We start from the raw sequence: 19,225 nt of genomic DNA, 5'->3' as shown, positions 1-19,225 counted from the left end.
ACGGAACCTCTATTCCTTTGTCCAGGGAACGGAACCTCTATTCCTTTGTCCAGAGAACGGAACCTCTATTCCTTTGTCCAGAGAACGGAACCTCTATTCCTTTGGTCAGAGAACGGAACCTCTATTCCTTTGTCCAGGGAACGGAACCTCTATTCCTTTGTCCAGGGAACGGAACCTCTATTCCTTTGTCCAGGGAACGGAGCCTCTATTCCTTTGTCCAGGGAACGGAGCCTCTATTCCTTCGTTCTGCCATAGTTTAATAGAATGCCCAATTCATTTTCTCAAATTAAGGGGCAATTTAATGCGGCCAATTGACCTACTCTGCACATCTTTGGGTTGTGGGGGCGAAACCCACGCAAACACGGGGAGAATGTGCAAACTCCACACGGACAGTGACCCAGAGCCGGGATCGAACCTGGGACCTCGGCGCCGTGAGGCAGCAGTGCTAACCCACTGTGCCACTGTGCTGCCTAGTTCTGCAATAGTAACCCAGAAATGTGGAATAATAATCCAGAGAATGAGAGCTCAAGCCCCACTGTGGCAGTTCAAATTTAAATCTAAATCCCAAACACACAAACTTGCATTTCTGTAGCGCCTGTAGTGAACTCAGGACATTCCAAACCGCTTTACAGTCAATGAAGTACATTTGAAGTATAAGCACTGTTGATAAGTACTGAGAGATACAGCCAATTTACACAGCAAGCACCCACAAACAACAGTGCGGTAATCACTGTTGATTGACAGATCAGTATTGGTCAGGACTGAGGATTACCCACTTGCTCTTTGAAATAATGCTGTGGGCTCTTTTGCGGAACCTCTATTCCTTTGTCCAGGGAACGGAACCTCTATTCCTTTGTCCAGGGAACGGAACCTCTATTCCTTTGGTCAGAGAACGGAACCTCTATTCCTTTGTCCAGGGAACGGAACCTCTATTCCTTTGTCCAGGGAACGGAACCTCTATTCCTTTGTCCAGAGAACGGAACCTCTATTCCTTTGTCCAGAGAACGGAACCTCTATTCCTTTGTCCAGGGAACGGAACCTCTATTCCTTTGTCCAGAGAACGGAACCTCTATTCCTTTGTCCAGAGAACGGAACCTCTATTCCTTTGGTCAGAGAACGGAACCTCTATTCCTTTGTCCAGGGAACGGAACCTCTATTCCTTTGTCCAGGGAACGGAACCTCTATTCCTTTGTCCAGGGAACGGAGCCTCTATTCCTTTGTCCAGGGAACGGAGCCTCTATTCCTTCGTTCTGCCATAGTTTAATAGAATGCCCAATTCATTTTCTCAAATTAAGGGGCAATTTAATGCGGCCAATTGACCTACTCTGCACATCTTTGGGTTGTGGGGGCGAAACCCACGCAAACACGGGGAGAATGTGCAAACTCCACACGGACAGTGACCCAGAGCCGGGATCGAACCTGGGACCTCGGCGCCGTGAGGCAGCAGTGCTAACCCACTGTGCCACTGTGCTGCCTAGTTCTGCAATAGTAACCCAGAAATGTGGAATAATAATCCAGAGAATGAGAGCTCAAGCCCCACTGTGGCAGTTCAAATTTAAATCTAAATCCCAAACACACAAACTTGCATTTCTGTAGCGCCTGTAGTGAACTCAGGACATTCCAAACCGCTTTACAGTCAATGAAGTACATTTGAAGTATAAGCACTGTTGATAAGTACTGAGAGATACAGCCAATTTACACAGCAAGCACCCACAAACAACAGTGCGGTAATCACTGTTGATTGACAGATCAGTATTGGTCAGGACTGAGGATTACCCACTTGCTCTTTGAAATAATGCTGTGGGCTCTTTTGCATCACCCTTAAGAGAGCAGTTGGGGCCCTGGTTTAAAACCATGAAGGTGCAAGATGCCAGATTATGTTTAAGAGCCCAACTGGTTTAATATCCTTGAGGGAAGAAAACTTTCCAGTCTCAGCTGGCCTGAACCTGTGCAAGTCCAGTTCCACACCAATGCCCTTCATTCATAAGTGTTCTCTGAGATGGGCACACTGTTGTATCTGGGGTTTGAGAAGGCGCACCACTGCTTCCATTAACACTAATATAGTTACTGTGAAAATCCCCTACTCGCCACTTTCCGGTGCCTGTTTGGGTACACGGGAGAATTCTGAATGTCCAAATTACCGAGCAGCACATCTTTCGGGACTTGTGGGAGGAAATCCACACAGATATCAGGATGGGTAATAAAAGTTGGTCTTTGCAGCAATGCTCACACTTTGAGAATGAATTGTAAAATGGTTAATCAGCCAAAAACTGCAACAGTGACATGCAGGTAGGGATGGCAAGTCCCCCCTCTGGTAGGATCGAAGTGATTGAATTTTAAAAATGGTCCGGCTGTTTTCATATACTATCTTTTCTGTTCTCGTAGCTGTTTTGAATTCATTTTCCTGAATGGACCTTGAACTCATGACCTCTGGGTTGCTAATCCATCCAGTGGGGTTAGAACGCCAGGGGAAAATACATTTTCAGTAAAAGTTTGTTTCCAGCTGAACCACAGGCTATGCTACATTTTTTCTCTGGTGTGTAGTTGAATCATTCTCAAAGTAACTGTGGATTTTTTACACTGGGGAATTGAGGAAGCACAATTTTTACTCCCTTCTGGAAGGCAGGTTATTTTCTGAATTCTGACAGAAGAAACACGTCAGTGGATGAAACGGAGAGAGATGCTGACTGTATCCATGGAAACTGGAATTGTGGATGCCATTGCACCCAACAACATGTGCATATATAATCTTTAGTCTCTGAACTGAAGTTTTTGCTATTCTCTATGTGTAAAAATGAAGTATTGGTTATTTTGTTTGGGGAGTTTGAACTCTCAGTTCCAGGTGTTTTATTGTGGGAATATTTGAGGTCAGGTGCCAGCATTTCACTGTTTTCCCAGGGCTTCAATAACACAATTTGGAGTGTGTTGCATTTCCGTGCAGCTCGACATGCATGGTACATCAGTCTACTTTTAATTCATTAAGTTCTCAGCAATGATTTGTTAAAACTGTCCAATTAAATACACCACTAAGGAATAGGAGCACGAGAGGACCCGACGGCCCATAAAGCTTGCTGCGCCATTCAGTATGATCATGATTGACGTAATTCACCTGCATTTTCACATCTCCCCACATCTTTGATTCCTTGAGACCAAAAATCTGTTTCCCAGCCTTAAATATATTCAACAATGGCTCATCCAATGGAGCATTGGTGGAGAATTCCAAAAATTCACAATTAAAAACAATACAGCACAGGAACAGGTCCTTCGACCCTCCAAACTTGCGCCAATCATCCATCTGTATCCTTCTGCATCCCGTCAGTTCATCGGTAGCATGGTGGTTAGCACAATTGCTTCACAGCTCCAGGGTCCCAGGTTCGATTCCCGGCTTGGGTCACTGTCTGTGCGGAGTCTGCATGTTCTCCCCGTGTGTGCGTGGGTTTCCTCCGGGTGCTCCGGTTTCCTCCCACAGTCCAAAGATGTGCAGGTTAGATGGATTGGCCATGCTAAATTGCCCCTAGGGTACAAAATTGCCCTGAGTGTTGGGTGGGGTTACTGGGTTATGGGGATATGGTGGAGGCTTGGGTTGGGTGCAGAATAATACTTTTCACTGTACCTCCGTACACGTGACAAAACAAATTCAATCCAATTTTCTTAGGGGCATTAAGTCCTTAAAGCAAGAAGCTCATTCTAGCTGGACTTCCAAATATGGGCTGAGCACTTTGTAGAGAAAGATCATGACTTGATTTTTGTCTTTAATCTCTCAATATAAACTTGCCTTCAGAATGTTTCTTTTAACTATCATTTGTTTAAACTACTTGCTTATAGCAGTTTATCAAAAATCCTTTTGATCCTTTGTTGCTTTTAGAATTCTGCCATTTGTTATATTTCCATTTTTTTATTTCCCAAATATATTTGCACTCCACTTTTCTGTATTATAATTTATCTGCCACCGATCCATTCTCCGAGCCTGCATTTACACCTGCTGCTGCTTTCTCCTGGCAGTTGATAAGGTTCCCCATGGTAGGCTATTGCAGAAAATATAGAGGTATGGGATTCAGTGTGATTTAGCAGTTTGGATCAGAAATTGGCTAGTTGATAGAAGACAAAGGGTGGTGGTTGATGGGAAATGCTCTGACTGGTGTCCAGTTACTAGTGGTGTCCCACAAGGATCTGTTTTGGGGCCGCTGCTGTTTGTCATTTTTATAAATGACCTGGAGGAGGGCGTAGAAGGATGGGTGAGTAAATTTGCAGATGACACTAAAGTCGGTGGAGTTGTGGACAGTTCAGAAGGATGTTACAAGTTACAGAGGGACATAGATAAGCTGCAGCGCTGGGCTGACAGGTGGCAAATGGAGTTTAATGCAGAAAAGTGTGAGGTGATTCATTTTGGAAGGAATAACAGGAAGACAGAGTACTAGGCTAATGGTAAGATTCTTGGTAGTGTGGACGAGCAGAGAGATCTCGGTGCCCATGTCCATAGATACCTGAAAGTTGCCACCCAGGTTGAGAGGGTTGTTAAGAAGGCGTACGGTGTGTTAGCTTTTACTGGTAGAGGAATTGAGTTTCGGAGCCATGAGGTCATGTTGCAGTTGTACAAAACTCTGGTGCGGCCGCATTTGGAGTATTGTGTGCAGTTCTGGTCGCCACATTATAGGAAGGATGTGGAAGCATTGGAACGGGTACAGAGGAGGTTTACAAGAATGTTGCCTGGTATGGAGGGAAGATCATATGAGGAAAGGCTGAAGGACTTGAGGCTGTTTTCGTTAGAGAGAAGGAGGTTAAGAGTTGACTTAATTGAGGCATACAAGATGATCAGAGGATTAGATGGGGTGGACATCGAGAGCCTTTTTCCTCGGATGGTGATGTCCAACACGAGGGGACATAGCTTTAAATTGAGGGGAGATAGATATAGGACAGATGTCAGAGGGAGGTTCTTTACTCAGAGAGTAGTAAGGGCGTGGAATGCCCTGCCTGCAACAGTAGTGGACTCACCAACACTAAACGTGTTCAAATGGTCATTGGATAGGCATATGGACGATAAGGGAATAGTGTAGAGGGACTTTAGAGTGGTTTCACAGGATGGCGCAACATCGAGGGCCGAAGGGCCTGTACTGCGTTGTAATGTTCTATGTTCTAGTTGCCTACCTGTCTGTCCCAGTATGAAATTACCTTTTCATGTCTGTGATCCATGGAAATCATATTCTCCTGTGGTGTTAAATATGGGCAATCAAAACCATGCGTACACAAGTTAAAGTAGTGTCTTAGAGCTAATCATGGGATATTTTAGTGTTCTTATAGTGTTAGAGTTAAATTGTTTATGTTCAGGCCTGCTGCTAAAATTAAAACTGATATATTCTGCCAGAATTGAGGAAATTCCTCGGAAATGGAGCAATTTGGGATTCACATTACTTTTTTGTAACTTGCATCACTCAGTATTTTACAACAAATATTAAAATTGTTTCACCAAAACTTTTTTATTTTCCTTCACATTTACCTCCTGAATAAATTAATAATATGGCATTGAAGTTATTTCATTGCTTAACTGTGAATCATCTGAAAATAGTAATTAGTTGTACGAACATAAGTTCAAAGTTATTTGAACAGCAAATAATATGTTGATGGGGTTGTGATGCAGCAATAGCCATTGGGGACCCTGCTTTTTAATGGGCTTTGAGTGTGTCTGGGCTGCAAATGAGCTGGAACAGCTGCATTGACATCAGAATCGCATCTAATTGTCTGTCAGATCGCTGGTAATGGTCCCGCTCCTGCCCTGCTTGTCTGGCAGATCACGACTGTGAAAATGTGAGAGATCCTCTTTGCTGGAAGGAGGCGGTGCCAGCGAGTCATCTTGCAGCTGATTTATTCTCTCTCTGAAGGGAGTTCTCTGGAGGAAGGCTATTGAATTGCGGTTTGGGGTCGATTCTTTTGGAGCTTCCTGGTTTGAAGTGTCTGGTCTGAGTGAAAAGGAGAAAGACTGAATGGAGTCCAAGTTGCATAGAGACGCAGGGTATTGATAATGGTAACGCAGGAATTCAGGCAGACTGTGAGTGAAACCAAATACAACACCAGGCTTGGGAACCTGGCAGCTACAGAGATCTCTCGGCGCACAACCTTTTAAATATCTCTGGTTTATGAAAATATTTTGGCGATTTCACTAATTATTGGCTATTAACAAGGGTGTGAAAATGGAAATATGATTATCTTTTCCTATACCTGCACCCAGCAGCCTTTTTGCCAGTTAGCACTGTGATGTTTAACATGCACGCTAGGATCTGACTGGAATAAGGGATTACAAGGGCTCCTTGTTTGATATGAAAACATTTCAAGGACTTGTTAAATGAGTAGCTCTTTGCTGCAGTGTTTTGCAGTACTCTGGCTGAATTCTTGGGTATATACTGAATACTGGCTAATCTAGCAACTCTGCAAACAGCTGCTGACAGGCTTGCATTAACCTGCCCTTCTGTAATGCTCTTACTTCGTTTTGAGCTTTTTAGAATTGTAAAAAAAAAATGAGCGCTCTCTCTCTCTTTCTCTCTCTCTTTCTGAACTGAGCTGATGACTGCTGTTCTCTGCTGGCATACCGCACAGTGCCATGCTAGTACATTCCTAAAGTCGCTGGGACTGCCGTATAAGGTGTGAAGCTGACATCCGTTTGTTCTGATATCGCCCCTTTTCTGGAGACTGCTCAAGCTCCCAGCTGACTACTAGAAGCCTCGGTGTATCCTTCCGCATAGCTGAGAGCACTTGGCTCCACCCACCTCGTCAAATTTTGGCAAGAAGACCCAGCTAGTACACCGCGTCAGTATCTTAAAGAATTTCAAAGGGTTTGGCACGCTGGTCCCTGCCCTGAGTGAACTTGGATGTTGGCAAAGAGCAGCATTGCCGTGACAATTCCCATGTTGCCACATTTGTTAAATTGCAACGGTTTGGTAACAGTGGCTCAGGTGTTAGACATTTCTGGAAAGAGTAATAGGAAGGATGGGAGTCACTTCACTCCAAATTGGTACTGTTGAAAAGAGAACTCCCCGTGTCTGAGATGTGTAGTGTGGATTGTGATGGTGTTGCTATCTTTTGGAATTCAGCTCCAGCATATTGTGACTGACTCACCATCAACACACAAGGATAGGGCTGGACCTGGTTTCTGAGATATGGTTTTCCTTTTATATCGAGTACTGTACAGGCAAAGGCAAATCTGTGAAGAATCCATTCATTGATTGCAAGCTGCACACCCTCTGTGTACCTAACCTGTCAGCAGCGCGATCTTGGAAGCAGTTCTTTTCCTGTCCTCACAGTTTGCATTTGAGCAAACATCCACATCAGTAAGATATTTCAGGATGAACTAAATTTGTCTGAATTCTCTCAATTTAGCAACAGTAAATCTTTGATTTTCTTAATATCGTTGTCCGTGAAGTACTGGGACTTGGAGAAAACTGGAACATTACCTCATCTACAGAGTGGTTCTTATTTTTAAAAAAAATTAAGTTTTTGCGTCACCAGGGATTACAGTCAGCAGTTTTCCCTATCGTGTTGCGTATACTGTTTCGATAACCTGTTGCCATGGTGACACGAGTTGGGAAAGCAGGGATTACCAGCTTCTTGTCATAAAGAATTAAGTGAGTTGCAGTGGATGAGCAGGCTGCAGAGAAACTTCCCGCAGTTATTCCATACCATTGTCGTCTCTCTGAATGCTCGCTGCCAAGAGCAATGATGGAATTCCTCCTGACCTTCCTGCGAAACAAGCATCTGGTAAGATGTGACTGCAAGTCCCATTCAATAGATCACAGTGAATTTTCAGTTTTGCTCTAGTCTCCTTGGTGCTGTGTTGTTCTAGATATTTGCTTTTACCAATGTGCTTGCATTTTTGGAATATTCTAGCTTGAAGCTGGATAGGAAACAGATGACACATTGGCCTCCAGCAATGCACCTGTGCTGACCAGAAATCTGTGGGAATCTTGAATGGGATGGAAGAGTTGATGAAAATAAATGCTGCAAAATAACGCCATTTAATTAGTAACTTTTGCAAAATACTCAGCCTTATTGGAATTGGAAGATAGTGCCACATCATCCCAGGGATGAAGTGTGCTCAGCTTAAAAAAGGTACCGTGATGAACTGTTGTCCTATGATAAGTAATAATTTGACCTGAGGTGATTGTGGTTGATATTTCAGTTGCATTGAGGGAAATTAATTTAATTGGAACAGATGATTGCTTTTGCTTGTGATGTGTTGAATTTAGCAAATGGTTCCTATTTAGCAGTCAGTTGAAGTTATTTTAAAGACGATCTGTCTGCACCAAAGGTATCATCACAGTGGGGGAGCTCCTGCAAGAACTCTGCGTGCACGGTGAATTCCACTTCACCAAGATGTCTTGTACGAGGTGCTGAGTGGGAGAATCCTGAGGGAGTGGAAACTTCCTATATATTGTGACTAATTGAATGGATCAACAGGATAACCATTTAGCCTGCCCTTCCCTCTGACCACTAACAATTGGGCATGGTCATTTAATAATGGGAAATCAATGTTTCACAGAATTGTTGGGAGTTTTGTTTGAAGATGTTACTAAAAAATTTGATGGGGTGTTGATGGATATTTGGTGTATTTGGATTTCCAGGAGGCAATATACTGTCCTAGATTAAGGATTGGCTAGCAGGCAGAAAACAGAGGAGGAATAAATGGGTCATTCTCGCTTTTCAGGCTGGCTGGTGGGGATACTGCAAGGATCGGTGCTTTGGCCCCAGCTATTCACAGTGTACATCAATGATTTGGATGTGGGGACCAAATGTAATATTTCCAAGTTTGCGGATGATACAAAGCTAGGTGGGAATGTGTGTTGCGGAAGATGTAAAGCAGCTACAGGAGGATTTGGACAGATTTAGTGAGTAGGCAAGAACGTGGCAGATGGAATATAATGTGGAAACATGAGTTAATCCACTTTGGTTGAAGGAACAGGTGTGCAGAGTGTTTCCAAAGTGGGAAGAAGTTAGAAAGTGTAGATGCACAAAGGAGCTGGGTGCCCTTGTCCATAAGTCACTGAAGGGTAACATGCCCCAGCAGCAAGCTATTAGGAAGGATCATGGAATGTTAGCCTTTATTGCAAGAGGGTTTCAGTACAAGACTAGTGAGGCCTTGCTTCAATTGTACAGAAGCTTGGTTAGACTGCACCTAGAGTACTGTGAGCAGTTTCGGCCCCCTTACCTTCGGAAGGACATTATTGTCATAGAAAAAGTGCAACAAAGGTTCACCAGACTTGTTCCAGGGATGGTGGGACTGTCTTATGAAAAGAGATTTGGCAAACTGGGCCTCTATTCTCCACATCTTCGAAGAATGTAAGGTAATCTGATTGAAACCTACCAGATACTTACAGGAATAGACAGAGTAGATGCAGGAAAGCTCAGTCATTGAGTATGTTTAAAGCAGAGATTGATAGATTTCTGATTAACAACAATATTTAAGTGGATGATCAGCTATGATCGCATAGAATGGTGGATCAGGCTCGATGGGCTGAGTGGCCTAATCCTGACCCGATGTTCCTACACCTGTGCCTAGTGGATTCTAAATCAGTAATTTGTGATAAAATAGAGGTGAAGCTGATGATCAATGTGTTCCGTGATGGAACGGGCTTGACAGGCTGAATGGCTGTGTTCTATTTCCTGTTCTTGTGTTCGGAAGGAAGGTTCCGTATACATCTTTGCAAGTAATGAAGAGAAATTGCTGAAGAGCTGCTATCCCATAATTTAAGGAAGTTTGCTCCCTGTGAATTGCCATAGTTTTTAAAAGAGCCAGAGGATGTGAGAAATACACAACTTGTCCATTGGTGTCTGAAGGAAGAGAAGCCAGGCCGATATGAAAATGAAAATCGCTTATTGTCACGAGTAGGCTTCAATGAAGTTACTGTGAAAAGCCCCTAGTTGCCACATTCCGGCGCCTGTCCGGGGAGGCTGTACGGGAATCGAACCGTGCTGCTGGTCTGCTTTAAAAGCCAACGATTTAGCCCAGTGACCTAAACCAACGATATTCAACATGGAGACTAATTGGTAGAGCTATCCAATTGATTCCACTCTTTCCCCATAGCCCTCTACATTCATCTACTTGCCCTTTAGTGTTCAATCTGCTTCCTCATATTGCCTTTGATTCTTTCGCCAATCACCTTGTATCCTCCAGTTACTAACCTGGCTGCCACTGGAAACATCTCCATATTCAATCCATCAGAACTGTGGATGATTTTTGAGCTCCTCCACCAAATTTCCTTTTAGTCAGGATCCTGACTTCTCCAGTCTCCACATAGCTGAAGTACTTCAACCCTGGTACCATTTTGAGTAGGTTTCATCTGCATTATTCCTAATTCATTTATGTCCTTCCTAAAGTATGGACAATTGAAATCTAATCTTAGACCAGACAAGTATTTCATAAATTTTAGCATCACCCTTTTTTCCTTTTATGCTGTGTTTCCAAAGGAACACAGGATTTAGCAGCCCCTCAAGCTGTGCTGCAGCAAGATTAGTGTTCGCACACCTCGGGCCTCCCTGCTCCCATGAAAAATTGTACCATTTAGTATATATTGCTTTTCCAACATTTCTTCTAACCGAATAAATCACTTCACACGTGTAAATTTTCTGTGTCTGTCTGTCTCCCCTGAATTATGTTGCAATGCTTGATTTAGTCTACTGCATTACCAAGTTTTGTGATTACTACAAACTTTTTTATTCATTCACTGGATGCTGGTGTGCATTGCCGGTCAGATAAGCATTTATTGGTTGTACCTATTTGCCCTTGAGAAGGTGGTGGTGGTGAGCTGCCTTCTTGAATACAACAGAGTGCTTTGCTGACCATTGACGAGGACAGTTGAGAGTCAAACACATAGCTGTGGAACCTGAGCATAGACCAAGCTACCAACACCCAAAAATGTGGCCACTCTTTATGTGAGGGGGACTTGATAATGTCAAGTTAAACTATTTATTAGTATTCACTGATGCTGGACATAATTCTCAGGGGCTCATATAATTCAGCAGAGGGGATGGGCATTTTATGGACATGCAAATACAATGGGACAGATATGATGAGCTGTTTGTCAATTCTGTCCCATGTTGATGACAGCTGGAGCATTGTAACTAAACACCCTGGGCAGGATTCTCCGCCGTCAGGATGCTCCATTTCGCTGGCAGCGCACCCACGCCGGCCGATTTCCTAGTGGTGTGGGGTTGCCCACAATGGGAAACACCATTGGCCAGCTGCTGGGACAGAGAATCCCACTGCTGGTGAGGCTGCCCTGCACCAGAAAACGGGCGCATGAAACGGAGAATCCCACCCTCTATCTTAATCTCCCACTTGACCCTCCATAACTATATAATCTCCTGGGAGAGTCACAAATAGAGGGTTAATAAAGGAGAAAATAGTTCCTTTCTGACCCCTCTTGCTTTGACGAGTGTCCTTTGGGAAAGTGTCTGACCTACTGGGACTGATTTGATTTTCGTTTGAGCTTATTTGAAATCTGTTATAAAAAGTTCTGTAAATTATGCTGCAAGTTTGATTTCAGCTTCAGTTTTCTATTTGCTTTTGATATGATCACTTAAGAATCTGTATTTGTATGACAACTATGCTTACATTAACACTGCAATGAAGCTACTGTGAAAAGCCCCTAATCGCCACATTCCGGTACCTGTTCGGGTACACACAGGGAGAATTCAGAATGTCCAATTCACCTAACAGCACGTCTTTCGGGACTTGTGGGAGGAAACTAGAGCACCCGGAGGAAACCCACGCAGTCACGGGGAGAAGGTGCAGACTCCACAAAGACAGTGACCGAAGCTGGGAATCGAACCTGGGACCCTGGCGCTGTGAAGCAACAGTGCTAGTTACTGTGCAAACTTGAATACTTAGAAAAGCACATTGGAAAATAGAAGCAGGAGAAGGGCAATCAGCCCTTTGAGCCTGCTCCGTTATTCATTATGATCATGAATAAACATCAAGTTCAATACCTTGATCCCACCTTCCCTGAATAATACCTTGGTCCCTTTAGCCCTAAGACCTATATCTGATTCCTTCTTGAAATCGCACATTTTGGCCATAACTACTTTCTGTGGTAGCGAATTCCACAGATTCACCACTCTCTGGGTGAAGAAATGTCGCCTCTCCTCAGTCCTAAAAGGTTTACCTGTTATCCTCAAACTATGACCCCTGGTTCTGGACTCCTCCACCATCGGGAACATTATTTCTGAATCTGTCCTATCTAATCCTGTTAGAATTTTGTAAGTTTCTATGAGATCCCCTCATCGGGGCAGCACGGAGCACAAGTGGATAGCACCGTGGCTTCATAGCACCAGGTTCGATTCCCCGCTGGGTCACTGTCTGTGCGGAGTCTGCACGTTCTCCCCGTGTCTGCCTGGGTTTCCTCTGGGTGCTTCGGTTTCCTCCCACAGGCCAAACACGTGCAGGTTAGGTGGATTGGCCATGGTAAATTGCTCTTAGTGACCAAAAAAGGTTAGGCGAGGTTATTGGGTTACAGGGATAAGGTGGAAGTGAGGGCTTAAGTGATTCGGTGCAGACTCGATGGGCCGAATGCCCTCCTTCTGCACTGTATGTTCTATGTTCACTCTTCAAAATTCCAATGAATATAATCTTAACCGATTTAGTCTTTCCTCATAATCCTGCCATCCCAGGAATCAGCCTGATAAACCTTCGCTGCACTCTTTCCATAGCAAGGAGGCCAAATTTCTTCATATGAAAGTAAAGGTGAGCCAGACTAATATTATTACAAAAGCGCTATCTTTAAAAATGAATGCAATGAGACCCAGTATTTGAACTTCAGTAAGCTGAGACTTGGGTCACTGTCTGTGCTTTCTCCCGTGTCTGTGTGGGTTTCCTCCGGGTGTTCCGGTTTCCTCCCACAGTCCAAAGATGTGCAGGTTAGGTGATTGGCCATGATGAATTGCCCGTAGTGTTGAAAATGTTGAGTGGGGTTACTGGGTTACGGGAAGCTCTTTCCAAGGTCTGGTGCAGACTCGATGGGCCGAATGGCCTCCTTCCGCACTAAATTCTATGATTAAATGTGCATTACCATAGCTATTAAATAGCAAATATTTTATTATCAAAGAAAGGAGCAATGACAAATGTGACGTATTAATGAAATAGATTGGTCATCTTGTGGCTTGCCTGTGCATGTGCCATATATATCAATGTGAATGTTCATAGTGTTTTTTAATGTTGTGTTCATTGACAACCGATACTGTTTGCAAACCTTTTAAGAATAAATGCTTTCTGCTTGATTTGGTAAATAAGTATATGTATTTCCATTTGCTTAAAAATGCACATCATTCTTCTTCCTTTCTCTTTATAGACATCTAAGTAATTTTTTTATATTACAAGGAATATTATATTTGTATTACAAGTAAGCTATCCACACATGCACAAATGCACTTGCTGATTTCCAGTTAGAAACCCCCAAGACAGAGAGACTGATGATTTCTGCCTAAAAGCTGCATCATGTGCGCAAGCGCACTCGCCGCCGTGCCACCATTATCGTTTGTACTGGCAACGTTTATTGTAATTTTATAAATGTTCGGCAGACCACATGGCTACCTTCTCCAGGCCTGATGCAGCCCATATCTTTGACACCGCTGACAAAATATTGAACTGGTTGTGCATCGTGCCATTACCCTGGGAGAACTCAATTTGTGTTGTTAGCTATGGTGCGTACTATGGACTGAAGCACATGCTGGCTATTTAAGTGTTAATAGGGGTATCAAAGTATTTTTTAATCCTCGCAATTAATGTTTGGCATCCTCTATGGGGTGGCACTGAGCGGATAGTCACTGGAGTCTAATTAATGTCATTGCGATTAAAAGGTATTTCTTGTGATGCCTTTTTCAGGTGAAGATTCACTCTCTTAATTATACTGTAACTGCTTCTCTCTGGGTTATGCACACAGTGTGTGTGGGTGCGAAATGTGCAGCTGAAATATAACTCCAGAAAAATGACGAGTGAATGATCAGGAAACTGCAGCAAAATAGCAGCATTGCAAAAATAACAATCTCGTTCGTAGCAGAATAAATCTCAGCCAACATTAAACTGATGAACAGTGACACTGAAAGATCATACAAACTAACACTAGAGGCTTCAGATATTCAAATATCAGAACAAAATTGCAGAGAGCTGAGGGCTAATTGACCTCAATGATGTCAGGAATCAGCTCCACTGCATGGCAGAGATTACTTGAGGAAAGGCATGATCCAAATAATTCAATAGAGAATGTGTATTTTGTGCAGCATGCAAAACCAATAGGCAGCAGAACGCTGACCTGTTCATAGGGCAGCACGATGGCGCAGTGGGTTAGCCCTGCAGCCTCACGCCGCCGAGGTCCCAGGTTCGATTCCGGCTCTGGGTCACTGTCAGTGTGGAGTTTGCACATTCTCCCTGTGTTTGCATGGGTTTCGCCCCCACAACCCAAAAGATGTGCAGGCTAGGTGGATTGGCCACACTAAATTGCCCCTTAATTGGAAAAAATTGAATGTAAAAAAAAAAAGACCTGTTCATCAAGTTCCCCGGAATCAAACCTGGTATCCTCGAGCTGTGAAGCAACAGTGCTAGCTACTGTGCTATTCCCCCTCCCTGCGATTAAATGGGTGATGGTTTAGCTCAAGTGAGCTAGACAGCTGGTTTGTGATGCAGTACGAGGCCAGCAGCGCGGGTTTAATTCCCGTACAGGCCTCCCCGGAACAGGCGCTGGAATGTGGCGACTAGGGACTTTTCACAGTAACTTCATACTTGTGACAATAACAGGTTGTTGTTGATGTTGACCAGAAGCAGTCCAAAATTCAAGAACCACCACATCTCGCAATGCCAGCTGTACAATGTACCCAAGGGCTAGCTGAGAACACCCCAGGCTCATGCACCTTGTATGCAGGAGTTCCGAAAAGGTCGGGATGGCAGAGAGCCCCTTACTTGGAAGCCTTGGTCCAATTCCGATAAATAGACAACAGAGAGCCAGGCCCGTCTATGTGGGTTAACAACAGCCTCATGGCTTTGGGGGCGAGAGTGCACTCCTCAGTACCTTGAGATACTACCGCCAGATTAATCAGGGTGTCAGTAACGCATGTTAAACTGACAGACATCAATACAATCAGGCAGGGTGAGTTAATCCAGTAATTGCATTATTCAGACAAGTTGCAAGTCGGTCTGTAAAATCTGTCGCAAATGTTTAATGCCTTTTTCCCCTCTATTTTGTGTTTGCTGATTTTACATCATTAGATGTCCCCAAACTGAAGTTGTTTCTAAGCTGCAACGTTCAGCCAGATTTAAACAGTATTGACAGTGTGGTAGCTCAGTCTTTCAGCTCCCTCTCGGAGTGAAAAGTTAAGTTCTGCCATACTGTGTTATATACTTCGGAATCCCAGAGTTTTGGGCAGCTGAAGGCAGGACTGCTCATGCTGGAGTGAATCAGGAGTTCGACAGCATCCACCAGCCTGTGGACTGTTATTGCTGCTTGTTGTTACACAGTGTTATTTCTCAAAGTTGTTGTGTGCTTGCATCAGTTACCTGAACCTTTGAATGAGATGGCTATTGTTATTCCCCTCGACAGCGCACTGTCTTTTATGAGATACATTCGGGCCTAATTTTGAGTGGGAGCTGAAGATTTGAGCAGGGGGTGAGAGATGACATGGTCAGGGGTGAAAAAGAAGAAAGAAATGTACAGCACAGGAACAGGCCCTTCGATCCTGCAAGCCCGTGCCGACCATGCTGCCCGACTAAATTACAATCTTCTGTACTTCCTGGGTCCGTATCCCTCTATTCCCATCCTATTCATGTATTTATGCACAACCTGTGCTGTGACTGGCATCTTAACAAGAATAGGTTACAGTGTCTGAACAGTCGATCGTAACAAGGTTCCATAGTTCTTGATCCGTTTATGTTAAGTGGAGTGCATCACATCCTGTACACACTTTGAACTGCTGTTGGAACTAAATTGGATGAAATTGAAAGGAATTCTCTCCCTCTTTGTCACTGTCCTTTCTAAGAGCTGTACCACTATAGCTGTAGACAGAATTTTAGTCAGGGAATCGAGGGCTATGGGAGTAAGGCGGGAAAGTGGAGTTGGAGTATTATCATTCTGGATCAGTAGGGGCGAAGCAGTGGGTTAGCACTGCTGTCTCAAGGCATGGAGGGCCCAGGTTCGATCCTGGCCTCGGGTCACTGTCCATGTGGAGTTTGCACATTCTCCCCGTGTCCGCATGGGTTTCACCCCCACAACCCAAAGATGTGCAGGGTAGATGGATTGGCCATGCCAAAGTGCCCCTTAATTGGAAAAATTAATAGAAAACATTTTTTAAAAATCATTTCGGATCAGTCAAGACCTCATTGGGTGACGGAGCAGACGCGGTGGGCGGAATGACCTACTTCTGCTCCCCTGGCTTATGATCTCAGGAAGACTCAGCACCTCATTCTCGTTCACCCGTGCTTTTTGCAGTTTCTGGGTTAATTTCCCAATTGCTGAGTGAGCAACAAAAGTCTGCTGGGATACTGGAGGATCAATGGCTGTTGAAACTTGAGACACACATTTGTGTTTTCGTTTAAATTGAAAAATCTAGAAAGAGGCCATTTGGCCTATCGGGTCTGCACTGACCCTCTGAAAGAGCACCCTACCTAGACTCACTTCCCCTTCCTATTCCCACCCCATAACCTTGCCTCATCTAACCTGCACATCTTTGGACTGTGGGAGGAAACCGGAGCACCCAGAGGAAACCCACACAAACACTGGGAGAAGGTGCAAACTCCACACAGACAGTGACCCAAGGCTGGAATTGAACCCGGGTCAGTGGTGCTGTGAGGCAGCAGTGCTAACCACTGCCACAGGCGCTGTGGGGCAGGATGCCATCATGGTTACAAAGGGTTGCAGATAAAACTAAATTCGATGACATTGAGGTAGGAAATGAAACAGTGAGTTAAGAATTATGTAAATTTCAACAAATGGGCACAAACTGGATGAAGCAATATCACGCTGATCTTTGGCAAATTAATCTGAAACCACCAAAACAATTGTATTTTAAAATGCCCAGGCTGATGGACCTGGTGTGGTGCAGTATTTGTGTACTCCAGGGCATTAAGGTTTGTGGATGGGATTTGGGAGTGACTATTGTGACTGGGATTTCAGTAACGTTTGAAAGTGAACAAAGAACAAAGAAAATTACAGCACAGGAACAGGCCCTTCGGCCCTCCCAGCCTGCGCAGCTCCAGATCCTTTATCTAAACCTGTTGCCTATTTTCCAAGGTCTACTTCCCTCTGTTCCCCGCCCGTTCATATACATGTCCAAATGCATCTTAAATGATGCTATCGTACCCGCCTCTACCACCTCCGCAGGCAAAGCATTCCAGGCACCCACCACCCTTTGCGTAAAATTTTTTCCATGCACATCTCCCTTCAACTTTTCCCCTCTCACCTTGAAATCGTGACCCCTTGTAATTGACAGCCCCACTCTTGGGAAAAAGCTTGTTGCTATCCACCCTGTCCATACCTCTCATAATTTTGTAGACCTCAATCAGGTCTCCCCATAACCTCCGTCTTTCCAATTAAAACAATCCTAATCTACTCAACCTTTCTTTATAGCTAGCACCCTCCATACCAGGCAACATCCTGGTGAACCTCCTCTGCACCCTCTCTAAAGCATCCACATCCTTCTGGTGATGTGGCGACCAGAACTGCACGCAGTATTCCAAATGTGGCCCAACCAAAGTCCGATACAACTGTAACATGACCTGCCGACTCTTGTACTCAATACCCCGTCCGATGCAAGCAAGCATGCTGTATTCCTTCTTGACCACTCTATCGACCTGCGTTGCCACCTTCAGGGTACAATGTACCTGAACTCCCAGATCTCTCTGTACATCAATTTTCCCCCGGACTCTTCCATTGACCACATAGTCTGCTCTTGAGTTAGATCTTCCAAAATGCATCACCTCGCATTTGCTTGGATTGAACTCCCATCTGCCATTTCTCTACCCAACTCTCCAATCTATCTATATTTTGCTGTATTCTCTGATAGTCCGCCTCGCTATCTGCAACTCCACCAATCTTAGTATCATCTGCAAACTTGCTCATCAGACCACTTGTACCTTCATCCAGATCATTTATGTATATCACAAACAACAGCGGTCCGAGCACGGATCCCTGTGGAACACCACTAGTCACCTTTCTCCATTTTGAGACACTCCCTTCCACCACTACTCTCTGTCTCCTGTTGCCCAGCCAGTTCTTTATCCATCTAGCTAGTACACCCTGAACCCCATATGACTTCACTTTTTCCATCAACCTGCCATGGGAAACTTTATCAAATGCTTTACTGAAGTCCATGTGTATGACATCTACAGCCCTTCCCTCATCAATTAACTTTTTCACTTCCTCAAATAATTCTATTAGGTTTGTAAGACATGACCTTCCCTGCACAAAACCATGCTGCCTATCACTGATAAGTCTATTTTCTTCCAAATGGGAATAGATCCTATCCCTCAGTATCTTCTCCAACAGTTTGCCTGCCACTGACGTCAAGCTCACAGGTCTATAATTCCCTAGATTATCCCTGCTACCCTTCTTAAACAAAAGGACAACATTAGCAATTTTCCAGTCCTCTGGGACCTCACCCGTGCTCAAGGATGCTGCAAAGATATCTGTTAAGGCCCCAGCTATTTTGTCACTCGCTTCCCTCAGTAACCTGGGATAGATCCCATCGGGTCCTGGGGACTTGTCCACCTTAATGCCTTTTAGAATACCCAAAACCTCCCCCTTCCTTATACCGACATGACCTAGAGTATTTAAACATCCATCCCTAGCCTCAACATCCATTATGTCCCCCTCCTTGGTGAATACCGATGCAAAGTACTCATTAAGAATCTCACTAATTTCCTCTGACTCCACGCATAAATTCCCTCCTTTGTCTTTGAGTGGGCCAATCCTTTATCTAGTTACCCTCTTGCTCCTTATATACAAATAAAATGCTTTGGGATTTTCCTTAACCCTGTTAGCCAAAGATATTTCATGACCCCTTTTAGCCCTCTTTATTGGGCGTTTGAGATTTGTCCTACTTTCCCGATATTCCTCCAAAACGTCATCAGTTTTGAGTCGCCTCGATCTTATGTATGCTTCCTTTTTCATCTTAGCTAGTCTCACAATTCCACCCGTCATCCATGGTTCCCTAATCTTGCCTTTTCTATCTCTCATTTTCACAGCGACATGTCTGTCCT

General features: G+C 44.2%; 1 protein-coding gene across 2 annotated transcripts in view; it reads left to right on the top strand.

Moving 5' to 3' along the window:
- Nucleotides 1-19,225, top strand: part of LOC119977183 (F-box/WD repeat-containing protein 7-like) — a 267,076-nt gene that overhangs the window by 61,574 nt on the left and 186,277 nt on the right. Inside the window, exon 1 of one of the 2 annotated variants that reach the window (XM_038817863.1) lies at nt 7,690-7,746. The exons of the other annotated variant lie outside the window; for it this stretch is intronic. Within the exon in view, the coding sequence (XP_038673791.1) occupies nt 7,705-7,746 (42 nt within the window). The 5' untranslated portion in view covers nt 7,690-7,704. Of the gene's footprint in view, nt 1-7,689; nt 7,747-19,225 lie in introns of those variants that run through there. 2 annotated transcript variants of the gene reach the window in all.

The sequence above is a fragment of the Scyliorhinus canicula genome, chromosome 14 (assembly GCF_902713615.1).
Source record: "Scyliorhinus canicula chromosome 14, sScyCan1.1, whole genome shotgun sequence".
Taxonomy (NCBI): domain Eukaryota; kingdom Metazoa; phylum Chordata; class Chondrichthyes; order Carcharhiniformes; family Scyliorhinidae; genus Scyliorhinus; species Scyliorhinus canicula.
This window is presented reverse-complemented; position numbering and strand designations above follow the sequence as displayed.